The following is a 25,992-nucleotide window of genomic DNA, read 5'->3' on the forward strand; positions in this document are numbered from 1 at the left end:
AGAGTCACATGCTCCACTGATTGAGCTTGCCAGGTGCCCTGAGTTAGAGGTTAGTATTGTAACGCTGTATAATATGCGGAAACATTGCAGTCAAATATCTGTGTTTACCAGACCCATCCTTTATGCTGTCTTATCATATGTATCACTCTTGTGTGTATATCAACTCTACTATATAACATCATAATTTTTGTATTGAACAATTCTATGTGTTTTAAAGAAAGTAAGAGGAAAAAATGTTTTCTGTTTACAAAGACATTTAAAAATTTTTCTTTTTTGAAATTTTTTTTTTAAAGATTTTATTTATTTATTCATGAGAGACAGAGAGAGAGAGAGAGAGAGAGGCAGAGACACAAGCAGAGGGAGAAGCAGGCTCCATGCAGGGAGCCCGACGTGGGACTCGATCCCAAGTCTCCAGGATCAGGCCCTGGGCTGAAGGCAGCGCTAAACCGCTGAGCCACCTGGGCTGCCCTAAAAATTTTTCTAATGCTTTTTATTCTTTCTGAAGCATCAAGTTTCCATCTAGCACCATCGCTCTTTGACCCAAAGACCTTACTTTAGCCTTGTGCATTGTTCTGTAGCACATGTTTGCTGGCAACAGGTTCTCCTACTGTTCTTTTATCTGAAGCGGTCTTGGCTTTCCTTCTTGAAGAATGTTTTCTTTTTTTTTTTTTTTTTTTGTAAATTTATTTTTTATTGGTGTTCAATTTGCCAACATATAGAATAGCACCCAGTGCTCATCCCATCAAGTGCCCCCCTCAGTGCCCGTCACCCAGTCACCCCCACCCCCCGCCCACCTCTCCTTCCCCCACCCCTAGTTCGTTTCCCAGAGTTAGGAGTCTCTCATGTTCTGTTTCCCCTTCTGATATTTCCCACTCATTTTTTCATTGAGCATAGAATTCTTAGTTGATGATTTTTTTCTTTCAGTGTTTTAAATGTGGCTTTTTAAATTTTGTCTTGTGGTCTCTATACTTCTGATAAAACATGAGGATTTTTTGGAATCCTCGTTCCCTGTATGCAATGTCAGTTTTCTCTGGCCACTTTCAAGACATTCTCTTTTGCTTTGGTATTTAGCCATTTGATTATGATGTGCCTAAGTATAATTTTCTTTGCATTTATCTTTATTGTGGTTTGCTGAGATTCTGTAATCTGTAAAATTGTCTCTTTTACCGAATTTAGGAAAATTTTTGCTATTAATTTTCAAATATAATTTCTGCTCCATTTGCTCTTGTTTCTCCTTCTGAAACTCCCATTATCTATATGTGAAAACTTTTGTTATTATTTCATACTTCCCTGATGCTTTTTTCATTTTTAGAAAATCTTGTTTCTATCTGATCTTCAAATTAGATGATTTTTTTTATTTATTTATTTATTTATTTATTTATTTATTTATTTATTTATGAGAGAGGGAGAGCGAGCAGGGAGGGGCAGAGGGAGAGGGAAAGAGAGCATCTTAAGCAGGCTCCATGCTCAGGATGGAACCCAACACAGGGCTTGATCTCATGACTCTGAGATCATGAGCTAAGCTGAAACCAAGCGTCAGACACTCAACCAAATGAGTCATCCTGGCGCCCCTAGATGATTTCTATTGATCTTTCTTTATGTTCTTGTATTTTTTCCCTGTAATTTTCATTCTGCATTCTGCATCCAGTCTAGTGAGGTTTTTTTTTTTGTTTTTTGTTTTTTTTTTACTTTAGATGTTATCTTTTTTCAGTTCTGGAATGTTCCATTTGTTCAATTTTTACAGTTTTTATTTCTTTTTTTAAAGATTTTATGTATTCATGAGAGACACAGAGAGAGGGAGAGAGGCAGAGACACAGGCAGAGGGAGAAGCAGGCTCCCCGCTGAGGGACCCTGGGATTAGGACCTGAGCCAAAGGCAGATGCTCAACCGCTGAGCCACCCAGGTGCCCCTATAGTTTTTATTTCTCTGCTGGTGAACAATTTCCCATTGTTTCATCATTGCAAGCATATTTTTCTTTACTTCTTTGAGCACGGGTAGGATATAATTGCTTTGAAATCCTTCTCTGTTAATTCTAACATCTGGGTCCTTTCAGAGGTTGTTTCCATTTATTGTTTTTTTCTCTTGAGAATGGGTCATATTTTCTTGTTCTTTATATCTCAAGTATTTTGGGTTGTCAGATATAGCAAATATTGTGTTGTGCAGACTATATTTTGTTGCATTCCTCTGAAAAATATTGACTATTTTTTGTTTCAGTAGACATTTACTTTATGAGAATCAAACTGCAAACTCTATGTATCTGGTAGCAGCCCAAGTCTCTGCTGAGTTATTTGTGCTTTAGTTCTGTATTCTGATGCTTCAGACAAAAACCCCTGAGTTTTCTGTTGTGGTTTTATCTCCCCCTATTCTCAGACTTAAGCCCTGAAAACAGTAACTCACTCAGTACCATTCTCATCTTTCTTTCTTTTTTTTTTTTTTTAACCATCTTAACCATTTCTTAGTGTATAGTTCAGTGATGTTAAGTATATTCATATTGCTGTGTAAAAGATCTCTAGAAATTTTTCACTCTGCAAAAGTAAAACTCTATACTCATGCAACTCCCCATTTTCTCCTCTCCCCAGTCCCGGTAACCAACATTTTACTTTCTGTTTCTATAAATTTTACTATTTTAGATATCTCATATAAGTAGAATCAAACATTTTTTTTGTGAGTGACTTATTTAATTTAGCATAATGCAATCAAGATTCATCTGTGTTGTGGCATGAGACAGGATAACTTCTCTTTTTAAGGCTGAATAATATTCCATTGTAGGTATATATAACATTTCATTCATTCATTCATTCATTGATGGACATTTGGATTGTTTCTATCTCTTGGCTACTGTGAATAATGCTGCTATGAATATGGATGTGCAAATTATTTATATCTTTTAAATGTCAGGTCCTTCTTGAATCTTCTTACTTTGGCTACTTTTTCTCTTATTTTTTCTTTTCTTTTGTTTGCTCATTTGTTTGTTTTTTAAAGTAAGTTCCATACCCAATGTGAGGCTTAAACTCATGACCCTAGATCAAGAATTTCATACTCTACCAACAGCCAGCCAGGTGGCCCTCTTTGTTTCTTTTTTTAGATTCAGAATTCATAGTCATTATCTGTTGGAAGGTTGGGTTCCAAAGGAGATTACTTGGCTATAATGGAATTAGAGTTGACAGTGAAGTTGGATTTTAACAAAGATTGAGCCACATGTTATTTATGAGAGCATAATAAAACATTCATTTAAAGAAAAATTGAAATAAAGGAATGAGTATACAGCAGGCATATACAAATAACAAGAAAGCTGGAGTGGCATTAATAATATCAAATAAAGAGGAATTCAAGGCCAAAAACATTAACTAGGTGAAAAAGGTATTATATAGTGAAAAATGATAAAAATCTATGAAGAAAATATAGTAGTCATGAATTATTATGGATCATGCTACATAACAGTCAAATATATAAATTAAAAACTGAGAAATACAATGTTTCTTTCAATAGATACATAGTACTTATCAGGTAGTACTTTAAGCATACACACAAAAATAATTAGAAAATTTAATATATATAGGATGTACATATGCCTACACACATGAATAACTATATAGATAGATATTAATAAAATGTATTCTTCCCTTGTACTTATTAAAATAATTTCCACAGCTATCATATACTTGGTCACAAAGAAAACCTTCATAAATTTCAAAAGGAGATAATTTTATAGACTACATTCATATCCCAAATACAGAATTATAATATGAAAGAAAAATATCTTAGAAACTTAAGAAGTAAATATATACCATTTCAAATAACTCTGTATCCAAAGAAGAGAAAACTGAAATTATAGGGGCATCTGGGTGGCTCAGTTGGTTAAGCACCTGACTCTTGATTTTGGCTCAGGTCATGAGCTGGTGTCATGAGATTGAGCCCTGTGTGGGGTCTATGCTGGACATGGAGCCTGCTTGGGATTCTCTCCCTCTCTCTCTGCCCCTCCCCACCAACTCTCTCTTTTACTCTCAAAAAAAAAAAAAAAAAAAAAACCAAAACCAAAACAAACCCCTGGTATTACAAATCATCAAATAGTAAGAGAGGTTATTTCATACCTAAGCCCCAATATATAGTCAGATCTCTATACAGAGCAAAATTGTTAACTTTAAATATTCTTATAATTAAAAAAGAAAGGTAAAAACTTAGTAAAACTGTTGATTGATTGATTGATTGTAGGCTCCACCCCTGATGTGGAGTTGAACTCACAACCCTGAAATCAAGGCCTGAGCTGAGATCAAGAGTCAGACACTTGACCAACTGAGTCATCCAGATGCTCCTAAAATAAATATTCAATTTGAGTAATTAATAACAAGAAAACAAAATAAAATATAGGCAGTATGAACCAATAAAAAGAAAAGGCCAAATCAATTAAATACAAAAGAGGGAGAATGTGTCTTTGTGCATATGGACAGGCATATGTACATATATATTTGATTCAAATAAAAGTAATTTGAATACATATATATGTAATTTGATTATAATCAAATTATATACAAAATTGATATACACCAGTTGATACCAGTTGATATATTACTTAGAATATTTTCAGTTTACAGAGATCAATTTCTGTTATAAACATAGAGGGGAAAAGTTTAAATAAAATGTTAGCAAACTGTATAATACAAAGCAGAATTTATTCTATTAACATAATTACTTACATGAACTGATTAATGGAGTAAACCCATATGATTCCTTACATAAATACCAAGAAGATATTCCATAAAATTCTTCAGATATTCTTAGTTAAAATTAAAATGGATTAAAATACAAATAGAAATAAATTAATTAAACATGATAAAAACCAAATTATCAAAAGGCAGCTGTAAGTGTCACAGTGAATCCTGACATGTTGAATCATTTCTATTACAATTAGAAGCAAGAGAGGCATGTCTGTCATTACTATTAAACTTTGTTTCAGAAGCTGTAGTTATTATAGTCATGTAAGAAAATGTGTCATGTATATGTAATATATATGAAATTTTAAAATGGTCTTTATTTGTATATAATGTAATTGTATACCTGGAAATCTCAAGAAACTCCAATAAAATCTATTAGAATTAATGAGTTTATTAAGTTTCTGGATAAAAGAAAAACATTAAAAATTAGCTTTTATTTATATCAACAATAATGGATAGGAAGTTAAAATATAAAAATCAAATCTCATTCACAGTGGTGATAAAAATCTATAAAATATCTAGGAATAAATTTATCAGCAACCATATAGAGCTTTGTATTATGAAGAACATAATTTTATTCTGAAAGACACCCACAAATAAAAATGTAATAGAAAGACCTACAATGTGTCTGGATAGGATGACTTAACAATAAGAAGTGAAAATTATCTAAGCTAATAAATATATTTAATGATATTTTATCTTTTTAAAGATTTATTTATTTATTTTAGAAAGAGTACAAGCAGGAGGGGCAGAAGGAGAGGGAGAAAGAATCTTCTGGCAGACTCCATGCTAAGTGTGGAGTCCCATGCTGGGCTTGATCTTACAACCCTGAGATCATGACCTGAGGCAAAATCAAGAGTTGGAAGCTTAACCGACTGTGCCACTCAGGCACCCCTATTTAATGCTATTTTAATCAAAATCTTATTTTAAAAAATTTGACACTAGGAAAATGACCTTAAAATTTATTGGAATAATTAACATCTGAGAAGAGCCAAGAAAAATTTATTTTTATTTACCTACTTATTTACTTTTAAATATTTTATTTTTTTATTTATTTAAGAGAAAGAGTGAGAGAGAGAGAGCACAAGCAGGGGTGGGGGCGGCGGCAGGGGACAGAGAGACAAGCCGACTCTGTGCTGAGTGGGAAGCCCAATACAGGACTTGATTCCAGGACCCTAGGATCATGACCTGAGCTGAAGGCAGATTCTTGACTGCCTGAGCCACCCAGGCACTGGAGCCAAGAAAATTAAAAACAAAACTGTTTAGCAACTTGCCTTTCTGAATATTAAAATTCATGTTAAAAGCTACACTGATAAAAGCAGTATATTGGCATGGAAACTGATAAATATATTCATAGATATGTCTGTATATTCAAATATATGATGCTATATAAATAGTGCAGACATGCTTTGGTGTTTATCTGGATGAAAACAGAGCCCTACTTTACATTATAGGCAAAATTAAATTCTAGAGGGATCAAGGCTCTTGTTGTTCATAAATAATATAAAATAACAGCATTGCAATTCAGAGAATAAGAATTAGATAAATTTACTTTTTATAAAAGGCTAAAAGACTAAAAAGTACAAAATTTGCAAAAATGTATAGACCAAAAATTAAAGTTGTAACTTGACAAAGAGCTAATATTTCTATTATGTAAAGAACCTCTAAAGATTAATAATAAAAGACAACTCAAATAAAAAGGGGCAAAACATGAAGGCAAGTATCAGAACAGGAAATGTAAGTGGCTAAAACTCATGAAAAATATGCATTTCTCTTCTAGTAATTAAGAAAATGTAAATGGGAACAAAAACAAAAATTTTGTTTTCATTTTCTCCCCAGTGTGTTGGTAGAGACCAAAAAGAGTAATCATTGGTCATGAGGATAAAGGAAAAGAGGATGTTAATTTATTTACTGTGGAATATTAATTGCTACAATTTCTTGTTTTGGAAAGAAATCTGATAAAACCCCCACCATTTTATTCAGCTTAGTATAGTGTTTATTGAAGCACAAACATATAAATTCTGGAAAATTATTGGCTGGGAAATATTTGAATAAGTTATATATTTAATATTCAGCAGATATTTAAAAAATGAGGCTACAACTATTTGAATTAACCTGGGCAAATGTTCAGGATATATCAAGCTAAAAAATCAATATGTGCCCCATGTTCCCATGTCTGTTTTAAGAAACACACACACACACAAAAACAAAAATAGCAACCAACCAACCAACCAAACAAACAAAAAAAACCTCTATGATGTATTAGGATAGATTTAGGTATATAACAAAATTTTAATATTGATTACCATAAGAGCATGGTACTAGAGGGTGTGTCAATGGTTTAACTGCCTTTGTAATAAAAAGAACTGATTTCCCCCCCAATTTTGTTGAGATATAACTTACATATAACATTGTATTAGTTTAAGGTGTACAATGTAAAGAACTGATGTGTGTGTGTGTGTGGGTGTGTGTGTGTATATATTTATAGTGAAATGATTACAGTAGGTTTAGTTGGCAAACATCACCTCACACAGTTACAAAATTTTTTCTTATGATGAGAAAAATAACTTAATATTTTAGAAGGTTGGCAACTGTGGGTAAGTCCGAAGAGCATAAAGTAGGAGGTGTAGACCTAGCCCCATCCCTAATTTGCAATGTGACACTTTATGCCTTGATTTTCTCATCTCTTAAGTGTGAGTAGTAGTGATTGTCCTACTTACCAGGCTATAGTATTGTTGTAAAGATAAAGTGAGGGATGAAGACAAACATTACTTGGTTAGAAGATGTTGAAATGCAAGTTATTATCCTCAAGAAAATTCTCTAACGTTCTCAACTTATATGATGCAGGTGACAAAATCATCCGAGGATGCATCTTCCCTTCCCAATGGTGATGTAGTGGGAGAGGTACAGAGCACCGCAGAGGTAAGAGTTGATATCTTGAACCATCTTCCCCCAGACTAGCTTCCTCAGAATGTCTGCTTGGTTCTCATTTTTTCTGTCATTCTACTTTACATAGATAGAAGATCTATCTATCATCTATCTATCTATCTATCTATCTATCTATCTATCTATCTATCATCTATCTATCTATCTATCTAATCATCTATCATCAATCATCATCATTCATCTCCATCCATCATTCATCCATTTATTATCTATCATTCATCTATCATATCCATCATCCATCCTTCCATCCATCCATCATCCATCCATGTATGTATTCACTATCTATCCCCTATCATCTTTTTTTCTCTCTAAAATGATAAAACCTGCCTCCACTTAAGCAACAGAAAGCAAACACTGTCTAAATATCAAATCATTTGGAGTTTTCTTCATAAGCCTTAAGTGGGTGAATTACAAGCTTCTCATTAGTGAGTTTATTTCTTTACCAGGCACATGACTCAGATCTATTGACTTACAACAGCAGGTCCAATGAGCAATATAGGGGATTGGTGATTCTATACTCTAGTGGCTAAGTGACCTAATAAATAGGAAGTCTATGTTTGCTTTGTTTGTATAATGTGTATTCAAATAAGAAAACCATAGCATGTGTAGTTTGCTTTTCCCTTGAAAGTTTATCTAAGGTTAGTGATACCATGGTTTGCTTTACGACCAGGGAACAGAGAAGACTGAAGAGGCTGGAGAAAATGAGGCACAAAAAGAGGACAATGAAGATGCAGGCAACCTCACTGAATCTCAAGAGAAGAATGTGAGTGTTTGCATTTTGCACCATAGTTTTCATTGGATTCAGGTCAACAAGCATTGAAGCACCGCCCAGGTGCCAGGAATCTTCCTAGGCACACTGAAGAGAGCACAGAAGTCAGGAGCTGAGGGTTCATCCAGGAAGGAAGCAGGAGGAACCGTTAACCACTGTGGTCAAGGCAGGTAGGGGACTAAAAGGAAACCAAGGAAGGACCCTGAACCCAGGCCTGGAGGGACAGACTAGACAAGGCTTTAATAATCTGTAATTGTGTTGTTAGGGTTAGGTTCAAGTTTTTTATAAAACAAGGAACCTTATGAGTATTGATGGATTCCCAGCAAAACACCCACCAAGAACACTGCCTGCTTGGGACACAGAACTAGAGGGGTTGGACATTTTGTGGGAAGCCGACAGGAGCTGGGGAGAGAGAAGGGGGTGCCTCAGGGAGGGAAACCCACACTCAATTCAGATCCAGTCATGGGAATATCAGCTGCTCAAAGGTCTGTGATCTAATTCTACAAGCGTCCTAGTTCAGAGGCCACAGGATAAAGGGCAGGGGGTATGGGAGGGCTGGGGTGACTCTAGTTCTAGAATGGCCAAGCTGAGAGAATGGGGAATCAGATGGGCCACTGAGTCAAGGAATACTGAGAATGTAACCAGTAAGTCAGGTAAGGGGAGACCCTGGTGCACAGGGAGCTGAGTGGGTGGGGTTGCTGGCATCGGGCTGAGCCAGTGGTAGAAATGCACTAGGCCAGTTGTAGCAAAGACTGTTTACTGAACCATGATGATTTGCATCTTTACCTATTTATGATTCTTTTTACCTATTTATAGATACGTAGGCATCTTTTAAGATAGTTGGACTCTCATTCCCAGCAGATGGAATGTGGTTAGGAAGGGTACTAGGGAAACATGCTATGGGCGTGTTGGGGTGGGGGTGGGCATCAATTTGTCTGCATCCTAAGGAATTTAAATTTGGAAGGGCCAGGGCGGTAAATTCCTCATATTTAAAGATTGCTGTTTCAAAGTGTTAATAATTTAAGACTATTTGAAGTCTTTTGTTTGGAAGAAAGACAAAAAATCTTTAATCCTGACCCAGAATTTAGATGGAATTTCATGGCAGTCTGTAAATTCAGAAATAATAAATTTTAAATTAAATATAGTGACAATTTCATTACCCCATAATTTAAAAATCCATGTTTTTATATGTTTTACAGTGTTATCAATTTATACTTTTTGAAATCCAGTTTGGTTCTTTTTTTTTTTTTCCAGTTTGGTTCTTTTAAAACAGAGAGACAAAGATAAGAAACATTACATCCCAATCCCTTTCTCCTGGGTACTGAGAGGAAGGTAGCATTTTCATAACTACAGCAAGGATGGGTCTGCTTCCTCTTCTCAGCTATTGTTCAGGGAGGTGGTAAGCCATCAAAACCAGCATTTTTTTTTTTTTTATTGAGAACACTTTACAAAGTAAATTATAATTTTGTGAATGCTGATAGGAATGAAAAAAAAATCATTTTTGTTATTTTCACCTGAGCTGTGATGAAGAAGTGACTAAGTAAAATCATTTTAATTTTGGATGAATGTATTATTCACATTCATGATCAAACTCATTTTTCAACTCTTTAATAATATTCTACATAAAGATAGATTCTGACTTTTTCCAATTTGACAAGTGATCCGTGCTCTTTGACCTACTTTAATCCAGTTATATAAAGGAAAAGAACCCCATGATTTGTCAGTAGGCATTACAAATGACATAATATGATTGCCTTTGGGATTGAATATATAGGGTAATGGATTGAAATTTGAAAAGGAGACAAAACTATCTGATATTTAGAATGGCTGTATTTTGCACTTGAAGAACCTCCTATCCATTTTATTTTTCATTTTTCATTTTTTTCCCTCTTATACATTTTAATAGTTTTGGGGTTTGTTCCTATTTATTTATTCATCTATTATCTATCTATTTAAAGAGAGAGTGAGCATGCACATGTGCATGCAGAGGGAGGGGCAGAGGAAAAGAGAATCTCGAGCCGACTCCTTGCTGAGCGTGGAGCCAGATTTGGGGTTTGATCTCAGGACCCTGAGATAATGACCTGAACTGAAATCAAGAGGTGGATGCTTAACTGACTGGGTCACCCAGGTGCCCTTTGGATTTGTTTTTAAAGGTTAAGGTGGGAAGGCCACCTAGGCTGTTCGTCATGACACCTTTTGGCCCACGGTGCCCGCAGACTTAGATAAGGCTTATTTGTAGCAAACAGAAAAGTCAATTAGATTGCTGTGTTTTGCCTCTTTAAAACTTGATTTCCAAAGTACTCGACCCATCCTGGTAGGTTTTTCTAGATGTTATAGCTCAGATCAATCTGATGCTTTTTAGACGAAACTCTGGCTCTGTTGAAAACCACCTGGAGGAGATGTCACGGAGTCTTACCTTTTGCTCCTTCTGGCCCATTTTATTCAAACAGATCAGGGCTCCCTCTGCTTGCTCCATGGGGGGTAGAAGGAACATAGTACCCGTCGGCCTCCATCTGGTTCCTAAGATGTGTGACAAGAATATCAGCTTCCTTTATTTCTCGAACAGTGTGAGATCTACTTCACGCCTCCACCTCATGCTGGTGGGAACTTCCATCAGGGTGAGGGGCGTTGAAGACCCACTCCCTCCCCAGGGACTTGGGTTATCCCGAGTCATCAGTGGACGGAGGAGAGGGCTCCGATTCTTCGTGATGGTCACTCTGTGACCTGGCTGTCCTGCTGCCTGTAGTAGCTGTTGGGCGCTGGCCCCTCGGCTGGGCAGGGCCCTCTGCCCTGGTGGGATGTTGGTGGACATGTCTCTGATGGAGCACAGTGGCTGCCCCTGGGTGCAATGTCCCTTCTCCTGCCCCTCTGTCTTCAGTCTGGCTGCTTCCATCAACCCAACTCCAAGCTTAAGCTCCAAGCCCCATTGTTTAAGGACCATCTAGCTTCACTGCCTCTCCTAGCTAGCCTAGGATTTAAAAAAGCAAGGCCTATCATTTCTTCCTAGGAGCCCAGAACTATAAATCTGCAGCTATCTTCTTGGAGTGTGGGAGCGGCACTAATGCTCCTCCCTTTCCCCATTTTGTGTGGTATGAGCCCAATGTAATTCATATCCTAGTAGTCTGTTACACTATGTATGACAAAGAGTACACACATATCTTCACCTTCTATTTTGAAATAATCATAGACTCACAGGGACATTGTCCAGAATCCTGTGTGCCCTTCGCCTGGCTGCACCCAATGCTGACATGTCAGGGAGCCATGGTACATGGTGGAAACCAGACACGTGGTGCTGGTGCCTCTCTGTTAAGTAGACTACAGACCCGATTCAGTGTCCACCATTATTTCACACCTTTCATCTGTGTCTTAAAAACCATTCATTGGTGTGTTAAGAACAGTTTTCAAGTGTATCATGGTAGCAACTGCCTCCAGCAGCTGGCCGTGATAAACCAAGTGATGAACCAGCTAAGTGAGGTGTGGGCTCGTTCATCTGATCCAACTGTCGCACGTGCTCACTCAGGTCGCACTTGATGCCATTTTAATGGGGAGGAGTATTTATCTAAGAATAGCACTCTTGATTTAAAAAAAAAATCAGAAGTGGAGACAGAAATCGTGACTTCTTGAAATGAAACGGCCTCCCCTGACCACCAACCCCAGCATCCCAGCTCTTAAATGCCAGATGCCAGGATGTGCACTAACCATGTGCTGGCAGGTTGGGGGCATTTGGGAGGCAGGATAGTGAACACTGGGAAGACTGTTCATTCATGCCTGAGGAGATCTCCTCTGTTGCTCCAGACCCCAGTAGAGGGGTGACTGTGGTCGCCTTCCCTGCTGGCCTGGAAAGGACAAGGGGCTAGGGCAGAGAGGCAAGGCTTGTAAATGGTACCTGAGGAGGAAAGGAAGGAAGCAGAAGGTCACCCCAGCTTCAGGGCACACACTGGGGAAGGGGCTGCAGACTGGGGGCCTCATGAGCACTTTATGGGAGACTGTACCCGCTGCACCCACTGAAGTAATATTATTTTAAGCTGTGTTCCCTGCCAACTCAGTGGTCCTCTCCAAAACCTTTTAAGACCTTGGCTTGACTGACTACATGATGATGGCTTGTGAAGTCCACTCGGCTTCCTCCAAAACCTGTCCTGAGGAAAGTTGCTTTCTCGAAGGGCGGATGTTGGCTTAAGTTCTCGAGCTGGTAAGTCTCAGGCCTGAAGATCGAGAGAACTCTGCCCTTGTCCCTGACATTTCCAGCCACTCTGAGGCCACCTGCCCCCCTCAGGTCACTCTGGGCTGGCTCTTGGCTTCCTTCCACACCAGCCACCTGTCCTAATCAGCCACTGCCTGACACTCACCACAGCCAACACCTGTCCATAGTCCTGGCCACTTGCCGCCTCTGTGGCCTGCCTCACTGGCCAAGTTCCCAACAAGAATAGTTGCTGGTGAAGGTTTCTTTCTACTTTTGGGGCTTCCCCTGACTAGCTTTCTTTACAAGAACAACAAGGTAAAATGATTTTAGGTTGTAGCTTCGTCCAGTGAATGGTGCATAGCCTGTCCTAAGATTTGCAAGAACTTAGCTCAATTGACCATGTGATCACAATGATCTTAAAAAAAAACCCAGAAAACTTTTTACCAGTATAATTTTTTGTTCATCATAAAGGTCCGTGCAAGCATTGAATATGAATGGCTTTTTAAGGTTCTGCCTAATTCTGATATTTTACAATTCTGTGACCTAAGGATGGAGGTTTAAGTTCTGTTTCCATAATATATCCCCTTCCTCCTATGAGGAATTCGAGGCAGAAGTAGCATATATAAATGCATCCATTCAACCTTTTATTGACAGACTGTGCTGCCATATGCCAGGGAGAATTCTGGGTACTGGGGACAGAGCAAGGAAAATGACAAAGTCCCTGCTCCCACAGAGCTTATGTTCTAGTAGAACTGGTGATCGTAACATCTGGGTTCTTCAAAGCATATTTGATTTTTTATGATATTCTTTTTTTTTTAAGATTTTATTTATTTATTTATGAGAGACACAGAGAGAGAGGCAGAGACACAGGCAGAGGGAGAAGCAGGCTCCATGCAGGGAGCCTGACGTGGGACTTGATCCCGGGTCTCCAGGATCAGGCCCTGGGCTGAAGGCGGCGCTAAACCGCTGAGCCACCCTGGCTGCCCCCATATTTGATTTTTTTTGTGGTGAAGTATTTCTATAAATTCTCTGGGCAATTACTTTCCCCATTTAATTAAGAAATTGAGGTCAATTCAGATATTGATGGAGTCCTAGGTGCCTCGGTAACTGCTGCTGGCTAAGCTGTAAAAGTTGAGACTTATGCTTATTCCTGTAAGCCCCCCTACTGTCCTTCAGCCTCCCTTTAAGGATAACCCCATTTTTAACAGTGTCTATCTCGTTGATGCATTTGTTTCAGCTGAATTCAGTTCATACAAATAACTGAATTTAGAAAAATGTGGAACTCTATGTAGCTGATAATTGTCTGTTACATATTTTAATTTGATCTCCTGTGAGTAAGAGGAAAATTAATGTTCTTCGAGATCCAAACAGTTACTGGCAGAGTATACGTTCATTTATCTGGTCACTTAGCACATTTATTGAGCTGACATCTTGGTTCCAGATAGTGGCTGGATCCTGGAGATCCAAAAATGAATAAACACACAAGTCGTGCCCCAAGGAGTACACAGACTCGTCAGTGAGATGGATAAATGATGGTCATGGGAACAAATAAGGGGGGTCCCATAACTCAGCCTATGAGTCAGAAAAGTCTTCCTTGAAAGTGTCATTTTAAGGGACGCCTAGGTGGCTCAGGTGGTTAAGCATCTGCCTTTGGCTCAGGTCATGATTCCAGGGTCCTAGATCCAGCCCCACATTGGGCTTCCTGCCTAGTGGAGAGCCTGCTTCTGCCTCTGCTCCTCCCTCCACTTGTACTCTCTCTGGCTCTCTCTTTCTCTCAAATAAATAATTTTTTTTTAAAAGAAAATGTCATTTTAAGCAGTGCCCTGGAAAGTGTGGCCGATGTGAGAAAGGGGCACATGGTCCACATGGCTGAAATAAAGAGTGGTGAGGGACATGGCAGGGGTGGGGGTGGGCAGGGGCCTGATTGTGATGGCCTTTTGGCCATCCTATGAATAATGGATAGAAGTTCCTTGAAAAGATGGAAGTTTTTCAACATGAGGGAAGCAAAGTAAGGTGTGCTGTCTTTTATTACAAGATACCTGGCCACTGTGTGGAGAACAGGTCAGAGATAAGGAAGACTAGGGCACCGTGCCCCGAGTGAGAGAAGCTGGAGGTCATGGATGGGAGGGCCAAGGCATGGGAAGACTTAGGCAGTGCTAGGGACGTCCACTCAACACGTTGCTGAGAAGCCAACAAGCATGGACCTCTCTTTTCTTGGACATTATTTTAGCACTAAAACTTGGTGCGTTGAAAGAGGGCTAAGGATTAGTTTGGAGATTCCCTGTACTAGGCAGACCTGTGGGGCTGACCCGGCCTGGCCAGCTGGAGCAGCCTTTGAGGTTCTGTATTTTGCCTGCCAGCCTCAGAAATCTGATAGTGTGGTTCCGGAACTGGCCAAGGATACAGGGCTGGACTGAGGGATGTGGTGGGTCCTTATCACCGCCTTCCATGATTTTGCCTTTTCTGTTATTGATCTTGAGATGTATCACAGAGTAGGAAGGACACTAAATGAGGGGCCAGGAGCCTTAAAGTCAGTCCTGATTGTGTTGCTTACTTGTCCTCTGACCTTTGGCAAATTGCTTAACTCTGTGGCCTCAATGTCCTCATCTGTCCAAAGGAGGGATTGAGTGAGAGGTTATGGGAATGCAAGATTGCTTTTAGCTCCCCCAAGTGCAAGATTCCGTAAGCTCACTGCCTGAGTAGTAAGGCATGAGGAATTTTTAGGGACTGCTCCCTCCACTTAATTAAAGCGATTTTAGGGATCCCTGGGAGGCACAGCGGTTTGGCGCCTGCCTTTGGCCCAGGGCGCGATCCTGGAGACCTGGGATCGAATCCCACATGAGGCTCCTGGTGCATGGAGCCTGCTTCTCCCTCTGCCTATGTCTCTGCCTCTCTCTCTCTCTCTGTGACTATCATAAATAAATAAAAAATTAAAAAAAAATAAAGCAATTTTATTTATTTATTTATTTGAGAGAGAGAGAGAAAGAGAGAGAGCATGAGCAGGGGGAGATGAGGAGGCTGAGGGAGAGGAGAGAGAGAAAATTTCAAGCAGACTCTGCACTGAGTGTGCAGAGCCTGACACAGGGCTGGATCCCATGATCCCGAGACCACGATCTAAGCTGAAATAAAGAGTCAGATGCTCAACCGACTGAGCCAACCAGGCGCCTCTATTTGTTTAATTTTTAGACTCAACTTAAAACTTAACTGAATTCATATTTTTTCTTCAATTCCTATTTATGGACCTAAGGAAGAGGCGAGAGAGACAGTGACAGAAGAGGTACAGTAGCATATTTAACAGCGGTGCTTAATAAAAACATCTTTTAGGTCAGAGAATTGCAGCTTAGCCATGTTCTCTTTGTTCTTCATAATATGAAGAAGCTGATGTAGCTGGCATCCCAGAAAATCCTCCTTTAGCCTGCTGAGAAGGGAACTTTAGCAAGTTGGAGGTAAATGTAGCAAAGAGACGTGGATGGAGAAATAGGGTGTGGTCATGGACCATTCCTGAGCCTCCTATGGGAAGGTGTTGTCTGCAGAGTTGGGCTGGGCTGGACCAGGTCATGCTTCCATTCTTCCCCTCCTCCTTCCTGGGTAGTGTGTACAGTTAATGCAGCTTGCATGGTGTTTAGCAGTGTTGTTTTGATTGCCACCTATTCAACTTATTGGTGAGGGAAGGATTCCCTTCCTATGGTCATGGGGATGGCTGATACACAGAACCTGACACCGGGCAGATGAGATTGATGGCAGTTTATTACATATTCTCCAAGCCCAAGGGATGAGAACATCAACACAGTGTAGGGACACAAGGGGAGCACTTGGGACAGTGTGAACAGTTGGGGGTGTGGGAGGCAGGCTTTGTGGTATCAAGAGGGCAAAGTGTGCCTTGGTTCACATGGAGGATGTGATTGGCTTGTTGAATAATTCCAGGGGATGGACAGGCACTGTGCCCGGGTACTCGGTAAAGCAGGCTGCTTGGGTAGGAGACCTAATCCTAATCTGTGGGAGCTTTGGCCAGTGTTTAGGCCATTTCTGGCCTTCCAGATTTTACTAGTTGTCAAAGTAGCATATAACACTGAGGTCAATTTTAGATGTTTCACTATAGCTGTGTATCATAGAAACTATGAAGTTTAAACATGCAGCTCCTCTTTAAGTGTCTGGAAGATATGTGACATTAGGAAACATAACATGGTGGGAACCTATCCAGGGAGAGCATTACTGATTTGGGAAGAATTTCTAACCTGCCTCTTCATCTTGAGGTTATATTAGAGCACTGGTTCTCATCCACTGGTGTGCAATAGAGAGCCTCCTGGAGCCTGTCTCCCATGGCCAGTGGATGAGACCCTGTAGGCCTTGGTCTGGCATGCCTTCAGTTGTCTGACAGAGTTGAGGTTGAGAGTCTATCTTCATTTTAGAAGGCCAGGATTGAAGGGGATGAGAGATCACATAGATAGCAGGAGCCTCCAATTCGCTGTTCGGGGCATTGCCTGCCTCTTTGCCATCCTCCTAAGCCCATAAGAGAAAACACTCACTGAAAAGAAAGAAAAGGATTATAAAAGGAATTAAAATTAAGGATGTAAAGGAAACATATGCATTCAATAAGATAAAGGATTGAAAAAAGAAATGTCTTCTATGAATAAGGTAGAGTAAGAAGAACTTAAATGTAAAAGAATCAAGAGTCACAGAGATAAAAGATTAAGAATCCTACAAAATAAATATTCAAGAATTAAGAGTACTGAGGATATAAGATTTAAAAGCACAATTAAAGCATTAAAAGATAAGCTGGAGGGGCTCTTGGGTGGCTCAGCCGGTTAAGCCTCTGACTCTTGATCTCAGCTCAGGTGTTGGTCTCAGAGTTTTGAGTTCAGGCCCCATGTTGGGCTCTGCTCTGGGTGTGAAGCCTACTTAAAACACACAAAACTTAACTAGAAAATAGTATTAAAGCTATTAAAGATACAAATTAAGGAAATAAGATTTATCCTCTGTAATGGAATGCAATCTATTCTTGGGTTGGCTGATAGGTTTGTTTATGGAGTCTGTGCTTAAATAATAACCAACATTCCCAGGTACAATGGAAGACCTCAAGTCCTAAGTTTCGAACTGAAGGTGGTTTGACCAACTGAAGAAGTCACTTCAAGTGCTCAGTTATAAAAACGTAGAGGCTTAACACTTTTACTCTAACTTGAAATATATAAACGTATACTTCCTGCCATGTTTTTGATGTAAGATAAAGACTATTTCTTTAAATAAGAGTCCAATGATTGGAGTTACCTGTTGTCTTTCTTTTTTTTTAATTTATTTTTTTATTGGTGTTCAATTTGCCAACATATATCACCCAGTGCTCATCCCATCAAGTGCCCCCCTCAGTGCCCATCACCCAGTCACCTCCTGTTGTCTTTCTAACATAAACATAACTCATTTGTCTGTCTAGAAAATCGGTTTTGGCTTTTTAAAAATAGAGCAGAAATTTAAAAATACAATGCAAGCTAGGTGCATAATCTCTTTGGGTTTTGTGAGTCTTCCCTGCCATCCCAGCTTTTTTTATTTTTTTTAAAGATTTTTATTTATTTATTCATGAGAGACAGAGAGAGAGAGAGAGAGGCAGAGACACAGGCAGAGGGAGAAGCAGGCTCCATGCAGGGAGCCTGATGCAGGACTCGATCCTGAGTCTCCAGGATCACGCCCTGGGCTGAAGGTGGCACTAAACTGCTGCGCCACCCGGGCTGCCCAATCCCAGCTTTTTTGATACCTCATTTGATGATAAGTTTTTAAGATGACTTACATGTACAGAGTCTTTTCAAAGCATTCCGTTAAGTTCACATAGAAAACAAAATATCCTTTCATGTTCTGATTTCCATGATGCTTATGTAAATGATGTAATTACATTAGACTATAACTTGCATGCACAAAAATGTGAATAAACATAACGCACCCTGGAAAATGAAGGCCTCAGTGGGTAGTGATGCCAAGCCTACTCCTTGGGAGTGCTCATTATGCTCTGGTTATCAATTGATGTGATTTAAGGGAGGGAATAGAGATTGTGTTGGAGGTTCTCAAAGTGGGTTCTCAGAGCAGCAGCAGCAGCAGCAGCCGCCACATCGCCTGAGAACCTCTGTATATACAGATTTTTCAGGCCTGGTGCCAGCTCTCCTGAATCAGAAACGCTGAGGTGCAGCCCAGCAAACTGTGTGTTAGCAAGCTCTGGTGTTTCTGATGCCCCAGAAAGTCTGAGAAGCACTGGATTAGGTCATAAATTCTAGGTCACCTGAAGTGTTGGCAAGGGAGTTGGATTGCAAGATCTACTGTTTCGATGCTCATTGTAAAAAGTCCATCTAATTTCAAAGACAATACTGTTTGTTTTATATTAAGAACTCGTGTTTAGTAAAAAAAAAAACAAAAAACCAAAAAACAACGAAACCCAAACCCTTAATTTTCTTTCAGTGATTGAAATGAGTTATAGGAAATGAGAAGGGGGAAAGAGACCCCAGACCTGGGGAGATCTGTAACTCGGCTTAAGTTTTTTACGAATGAATTCTCTTCTTTCCTTTTCTTTTCCTGCTTGCTGAAATATCCTAATGCTTCCTGTTTAATTGTGAAAGCTTCCAAGAATGAGCTTTTGCTTGTTTGAGAAATTTTGTTTTGCTTTCTATTTGTGCTGGGGCAGGGACTTCATTATAAGGAATTTTGTGATAATTTTCATTAATTTAACACTGCAAGGGCAGCATGCTATTTTTATATTGCTGCCGCTGTGCAAGGGGTGCTATGTGTCAAAATGAAGCCGATTGCAATTCTTGCCCAGCTGCTTGCTTGTTGAACCTGTGGCTCCTTAGCTGGGCATTTGGAGTAGTTTTTTTTTTTTTTTTTTCGGAGTAGTTTTGAATTTAAACCCTCACAGGAATGGAATCATGTCAGTGTGGAGAGGAATCAGTTGAGAGAATGTTAGAGGATTCTGAGGGCAGGTGCAAAGGGACATTCTCGGATTCTCCCTCTTATTCCAGCTCCTCAGGTTAGCTGACTCTCAGTGACTTCCATTGTAATCAAGAATGATTTTAAGAATATTGTGAATGAACTTTTTTGATTAATTGTTTTAAAATGCTAATCAGAGAGCTAAATCAAAACAAGAACCGAAGAAAAGGAAAAATAATTTACCAAAAATCACCCAGTGTATTGTCTCAGTGTTTCATCAAGTCCTTTGTTGCTGAAGGTCATCAACATTAAAGAGAGTCCCAAATGTCATAAGAAATTCCCCTAAAAAACCTTTTATTGCTTTTTTTTTAAAGATTTATTTATTTATGTATTTATTCATGATAGAGACAGAAAGAGATAGAGAGGCAGAGACACAGGCAGAGGGAGAAGCAGGCTCCATGCAGGGACCCCGATGCGGGACTTGATCCTGGGTCTCCAGGATCACACCCTGGGCCAAAGGCAGGTGCTAAACCGCTGAGCTACCCAGAGATCCCCCCTTTTATTGCTTTTTATTTTTTAATTTTTTTAATTTATTTATTTTTTATTTATTTTTTTATTTTATTGCTTTTTAAAGTTAGAAATAGTTCATGATTGGGCATCTGGGTAGCTCAGTCAGTTGAGCATCCTCTTGATTTCCACTCAGGTCATAATCTCAGGGTCATATGATAGAGCCCAGCACAGGGCCCTGTGCTCAGGGTGGAGTCTGCTTGTCCCTCTCCTCCCCCTCTGCCCTCCCCTGCTCATGTGCATACACCTGCTCTCCCTCTCTCACTCTCTAAAAGATATAGATAGATAAAACTTTTTTAAAAAAAGGAATAGTTCATGATCTTTATTTTTTAAAATTTTTATTTGTTTATTTTTAGAGCAAGAGAGTGTGAGTGGGAGGGGGGCAGAGGGAGAGAGAGAGAATCTTAAGCAGGTTCCATACCCAGCATAATGGTACTTGGGGCTCAATCTTACGACCTTGAGATCATGACCTGAGCTGAAACCAAGAGTCAGATGCTCAATCAACTGACCCACCCAAGGGCCCCAGAAATAGTTTATGATCTTTATAAAAAATTTAGAAAATACAGATTAAAAAAAGAAAATGAAAATAGTTTGTAGCCCAATTACCTGGAGTTAACCGCTATCTACACATACACACACATCAAATCTTGATGAATACTCTTTTGTAAGCTACTTTCATTCATGTAATGTGTGTATATTTTTGGGGGGGGGGAGAGACAGTAAATATAGATCTGCTTCATTATTTTTAATGTCATTTTGTCAAATTAACCCCTGTTCCTAGGCCTAAAGGTTATTTCTAGCCTATTCTATGCTCTGCTTTTTAAAGTTATAGGTTACATCCTTCCAATAAGTAGCTTCTTTGTTGTTAGACATGTTTCCATTTTTAAAAATCCCATTTTTATATATAAAGATAAGAGAAAGATACTACTAATTTGGAGGTAGTTTCAGGTTATATGTATGGGTTGCTGATGACTTTGGCTTGAAAAAATTAGATTGCTATAACAAAATATAACCAACTTCTACATTTAAAAGCTTCATCTTTTTCTGATAAGTTCTGTTTGCCGAGATTTTTTCATATTTTATTCTTCTAACTGCCTCCCAAATTTTTAAAGGTAATTTGATGAGAATAGTGCATTAATATGAGTAAAGACTACATACTTAAGAGAAATCATGATACTCATTAGAATTAATGTAGTGCTCTGCAGCACCATTCCAAATTGTGGGGTGTGTGTGTGTGTGTGTGCTGGGTGTTGTGTGTGTGCTCTGTGTTGTGTGTATGATGTATGTTGTGTGTAGTGTGTGTGTGCTGGGTGTTGTATGTGCTGGGTGTTGTGTGTATTGTGTGATGGGCACGTGTACTGTGTGATGTGTGTGGTATATATTGTGTGTGTGATGTATGTCATAGGTTTTTTGTGTGTGATGGGTGTTGTGTGTATTGTATGTGTGATGTGTGTGTGTGAGTGTAGGGTAGGGGTGTGTGAGAGGCCCTCATCTCTAGTCTGAGAGTTTGTATTTCTTTCCTCGCTGTATCTGTGACCTTTCTCAAAATTAATGAAATTTTTGTTAAAATTAGACGGAAGAGATCACTGATGAGGGAGCAGAAGGGGAAGCAGAGGAAGAGGAAGCTGAGAAAGGAGAGGAGGAGCCAGAAGAAGAAGAAGAAGCAGAAGCAGAAGATTCTTAGGCCTTTTCATGCTTCATTTCTCCCCTCTTCCAGGTAACCACATGGTCCTGGGTTGTTACAACGTTGGGCTGATGCTGCCTCTCCCTTGGTGATGGGAGAAGGACCCCAGGTCAGGCCACGCGGTCTTCCCCGGGCCCCGGTGGCTCTGCTGGAGCCACAGGGCTGCTCAGCTGCCCCCCACCCATCCCGTGGGTGAGGGTGTGGAAGGCCATGGTTTATATGATTTCCAGGAAATGTGTACCCTAGAGGCAAGGCGCAGTTGGCTTTGTGTTATTTATTTCCTCCTCTTCCTCTGCGTGACCTTCATTTAAGGGAGAGCACGGGGAGTGTTCTGTGACCGTTGTTCTATTACCCAGACTCTCCTGCTGCCCTGGATATACGTACACATCTATAGGGGAATGACAATCGAGTTCACAATGGTGGCAATAAATTACAGCCTTGAAAAATCACAACGCTGGCTCTTCTTGAAGGAAAAATACTGCTGCTCGAGATTGAGTGATAAGTACTTGACAGACATTTTCATTTATCAAATATTAACCGGAATGCTCGTGTAGAAACATCATGGAATATGGTGAAAATCACCTTAGTTCCTTGGACAAGTACGCTCGCCGCCTTGTCACTGTAAACTTCTGACAATGCAGGATAGTTATGTAATTCTGCAAGTGCTGTGTGAATACATTAATAAGATGATGATAGTATCTCATGAGAGTGGGTATTGAGGACAAATATTGTGGGCCATACAGATAAGACATGGATGAAAACAACTCGAGATCAGTAAGTGCTGCAGCGATCTCTGGCTATCGCAGACACTTAGCAAATGCCTATGCAAGAGTTGTATTCTTAAATAATATTAATAAGAATATTATTTAAACTTGTGACCAAATTTGAGGCAGCAGATTATTCTCTAGGGCGCTGAGGTTTGCTTTGGTACTCTAAAGGTTCTTTTCAAAATTGAAATTAAAATTAGAAAAATTCTTTTAGTCTCCTTACTTACTAAAAGTTTGTTTAGTCTCCTTGCCTCCAGTGAAGCACACAAGGCAGATTTGGGAGGTGCAGATATCGGGGATCTGGGGAAGGAGAGATGGAAGGTGAAGCATTGAAGTGTAGGGTGGTTTTTCAGTAAAGGCCTGTGGTGCATCTCAGAGCCCTGTCTCATGAAGGGTCGACAAAAGTTAAGCAGAGGAAGGAAAAAGAAATCCCCGGTGCTTTGTAAATATTGGCTGAGAAATAGCTCCGCTCTATGCACCAAAGACCAATTTGATTAGTATGAATCTCCCCCCTTGATATACTGACAGTCACTTATGCATAAAAAATTGATATAAATTTTTTTTATTAAAAAAGCGTAGCCCATTCTTATCAGACCATGCAAATATCACTATTCATTTATGTAAATTACAAAGGAAATCTAGCCCATCATTTGACATTTCACAGGTGGTTTCTTTCATGTTCTGGACACACAGACCTCACCTTTTAAGGCCTACTGATTGTCATTTTGGAAGTAATCCCATTTCTTTTCTTTAAAAAAAAAATTCTTCTGTTGTTACTATCGAGAAATCTGTTGTTAATCTTATTAGTGTCCCTTCTTAGTGTCTCAATTTTAAGGAGTAGTTTGGGACACATTTTTTGAAAAAAAAAATGAGCAAGTTTGCTTTTAGAAATTCTATCTGAAGAATATTGGGAAGGAGAAATATCCTGATTATTTCTTCTTCTACCAAAAAGCCCCAAACAGTAAAAACTCATAAGTACTGTTTAAAATCCATTTCTATTCACCCTGCTTATGAAGTTCCTTTTATTTTATTTCTTAAAAGATTTTATTTATTTATTTATTTATTTATTTATTTATTTATTTATTTATTTATTTTTAATAAATTTATTTTTTATTGGTTTTCAATTTGCCAACATACAGAATAACACCCAGTGCTCATCCCGTCAAGTGCCCCCCTCAGTGCCTGCCACCCAGTCACCCCCACCCCCCGCCATCTGAAGTTCCTTTTAAAATCATGCAATTTAAAAAAAAAAAAAAAAATAAAATCATGCAATTTTATAGTGTGATAACGAAAAAAATATGTTGATTGTGAAGTGGCACAGCTGAGAGCATCCTTCATGGAGCCAGATGGCTTCACAGACTGATTCAAAGGAGGAAAAAGAAAAGGCAAATACAGCTGTGGCCAGCAAGCACATTTGCCTGTTCCACCGATTCTGTAGTTTGAAATCCCATCCACAGGAGTCTGTTGTGAGGTCAAAATGCCTGATAGTGAAGGAGTGACTCAAACACCTCCCTAAAATCCCACCCCCCAACCCTGGAGAGATTCAGTATCCTTTCATATGCAACATGGCCATGCAGTCATTCATTGAACTGGGCACCACGCCATTCAGTGTCCAAAGCAAACCCATCTCTTAGCTCATGGAGAATCCAGGTGTTTTATTTGACAAGGTTTCACTTTAGGGGAAACTTGGAGAAGCCAGGGAGAACAGGGAATAGAATGGTGAAGGGATTCTCATATCCCATGTTCAAAATTGATGCTAACTTAATGCTCCAGGAGAAATCATCTGTAGTATGAGACCGAATGCTACCTCCCCAGGGGCTGCTGCTCAATACTGCCCTGCAGTCAAGGCATGGGCCATTTAAATTGCCCTCTCCAGTTCCGAGCTTGTCAATTCGGCCTCTCCATTCTCCATGAAATTTCAGTGGGGAAACTGTCATCAGAGATGTTGACTTCCTTAGGGTGTTTGATATGTGTTAGTACAGAGAAAGGATATAAACCTGATCTGGGTTTCCACGAAAAGAAACCATTTAATTTTTCTTTCCTTGCACTTGGAAGCAAAGGGTGAGTAGTGCTTTAGAGAGTAAAAGGGAGCACTTGCCTCTAACACGTGGTAAGTAGTGAAGATCGTGGTAAACATTGGCTTTCTCTCCTGACGTCCTCTCCCTACTATTTTCCCTTTCTTTTAGAAAACTCAAGCCATGAAGCAGTATTTCAACTGTCTCCCCACAAACCAAACTCAACAAAATGCTTTGGCGTGAAGCTAGCACCCCTCTCTCGGTACACCCGGGGTTCCCCGAGGAATTGTACCTACCTGACATGGTTAGATGTACGCGGGTATGTCTATCTAATCTTAGCAACGTGAGAGTCCATGTGAAGACAACTCCTCCATACCTTCATGTGCCTGACATCTTTGGCTTTTGCTTAATTTTTTTTTTTTTTGCTCTGCATGAATAGATCTTCTTACTAATACCCTGAAAAGAAATGATTTTGAAACATGATTTCCAAATATAGAACTTCTCTTTGTGATGTAATAAAAGCATTTCTTCGTATGTGCCTTATGCCACCTGTCTCAGAATGAGCTGAAAATAAAGAGCTTTGAAAATAAAGAGCTTTCCAGAGAACAATCATACAAATAAAGATTAATAGCGGCTATCTTCCCCGAGGAACATTAATTTCTTTATTTATAGTCTCTACTTGTATCCGGCTGAACTCAATGTGTCTGTTGCCAAGTCTGAATCCTTTGCACAACCTTTCTGTCTGCACTGGGACGGGCATTTTTTGTTGTGCTGGTTATTCAGCTCGTGTTTTCAAATGACACTGGTTGTCTTGTTACATCATATTTTGTGTGATACACACAGCTGTGCACATTATCTCCAAGGCCTTTTTTAACTGTAAGCCTGCCATCCGCTTGTGTAGAGATGACAGTAGGGACAGATAGATTTGCACCCCAGTGTCTTTGCACGTTTCTGCGCCGAGGGAGTGGCTGCTTCTGTTCCTCCTGCCTCTCATTGATTTGCAGCCACGGCTGCGAGGTGCAGAGTGCACGTCTGTAGTTGTGCCGGCTGATGCCAGGGTCCACCGAGAGCTGGTCCAGCCCCGACGACTTGCACACCAGGTAGGCTGGCAGCGTTTCTGTGCTCACGTACCCCATCTCAGTTTGTCAAAGGGATTTTTCCTTTCTTGCAAGGTTTTGTTGACACCCCTCCCCTCTCGTATCTGTGCTGGTCCTTGTATTTCTCTTGCTGCAAGCAGTGCTTCCGTTCTGTCAGAAGAGCTTGTCCCCCTCCATGTGGTCCTATTTAAAGGCAATTATGGCACTTCAACTCGGGGTGGCCATAAACTTCACCTCCTCTTCAGTCTGCCTATTGATTTTGCAGCCAAGGCTGTTTGTGTCATCCGGGAACGTATTGTGTGTTGGCAGAGATTGTGTGCATCACAGGGACTCTGAGAACAGCTCTTTTCCTGTT

At 39.7% G+C, this 25,992-nt stretch overlaps 1 protein-coding gene across 2 annotated transcripts in view; it reads left to right on the plus strand.

Annotated features, from left to right (window-relative positions):
- The window catches only part of SH3BGR (SH3 domain binding glutamate rich protein), a 55,872-nt gene extending 30,741 nt beyond the window's left edge, over positions 1-25,131 (plus strand). For both annotated transcript variants that reach the window (XM_072807017.1, XM_072807016.1), the window contains exons 4-7: positions 7,560-7,634; positions 8,329-8,421; positions 21,648-21,791; positions 24,712-25,131. In XM_072807017.1, the coding sequence (XP_072663118.1) occupies positions 7,560-7,634; positions 8,329-8,421; positions 21,648-21,758 (279 nt within the window). In that variant the 3' untranslated portion in view covers positions 21,759-21,791; positions 24,712-25,131. The remainder of the gene's footprint in view (positions 1-7,559; positions 7,635-8,328; positions 8,422-21,647; positions 21,792-24,711) is intronic.
- Positions 25,132-25,992: the final 861 nt, after the last annotated feature.

Source organism: Canis lupus, chromosome 30, assembly GCF_048164855.1.
Source record: "Canis lupus baileyi chromosome 30, mCanLup2.hap1, whole genome shotgun sequence".
Taxonomy (NCBI): domain Eukaryota; kingdom Metazoa; phylum Chordata; class Mammalia; order Carnivora; family Canidae; genus Canis; species Canis lupus.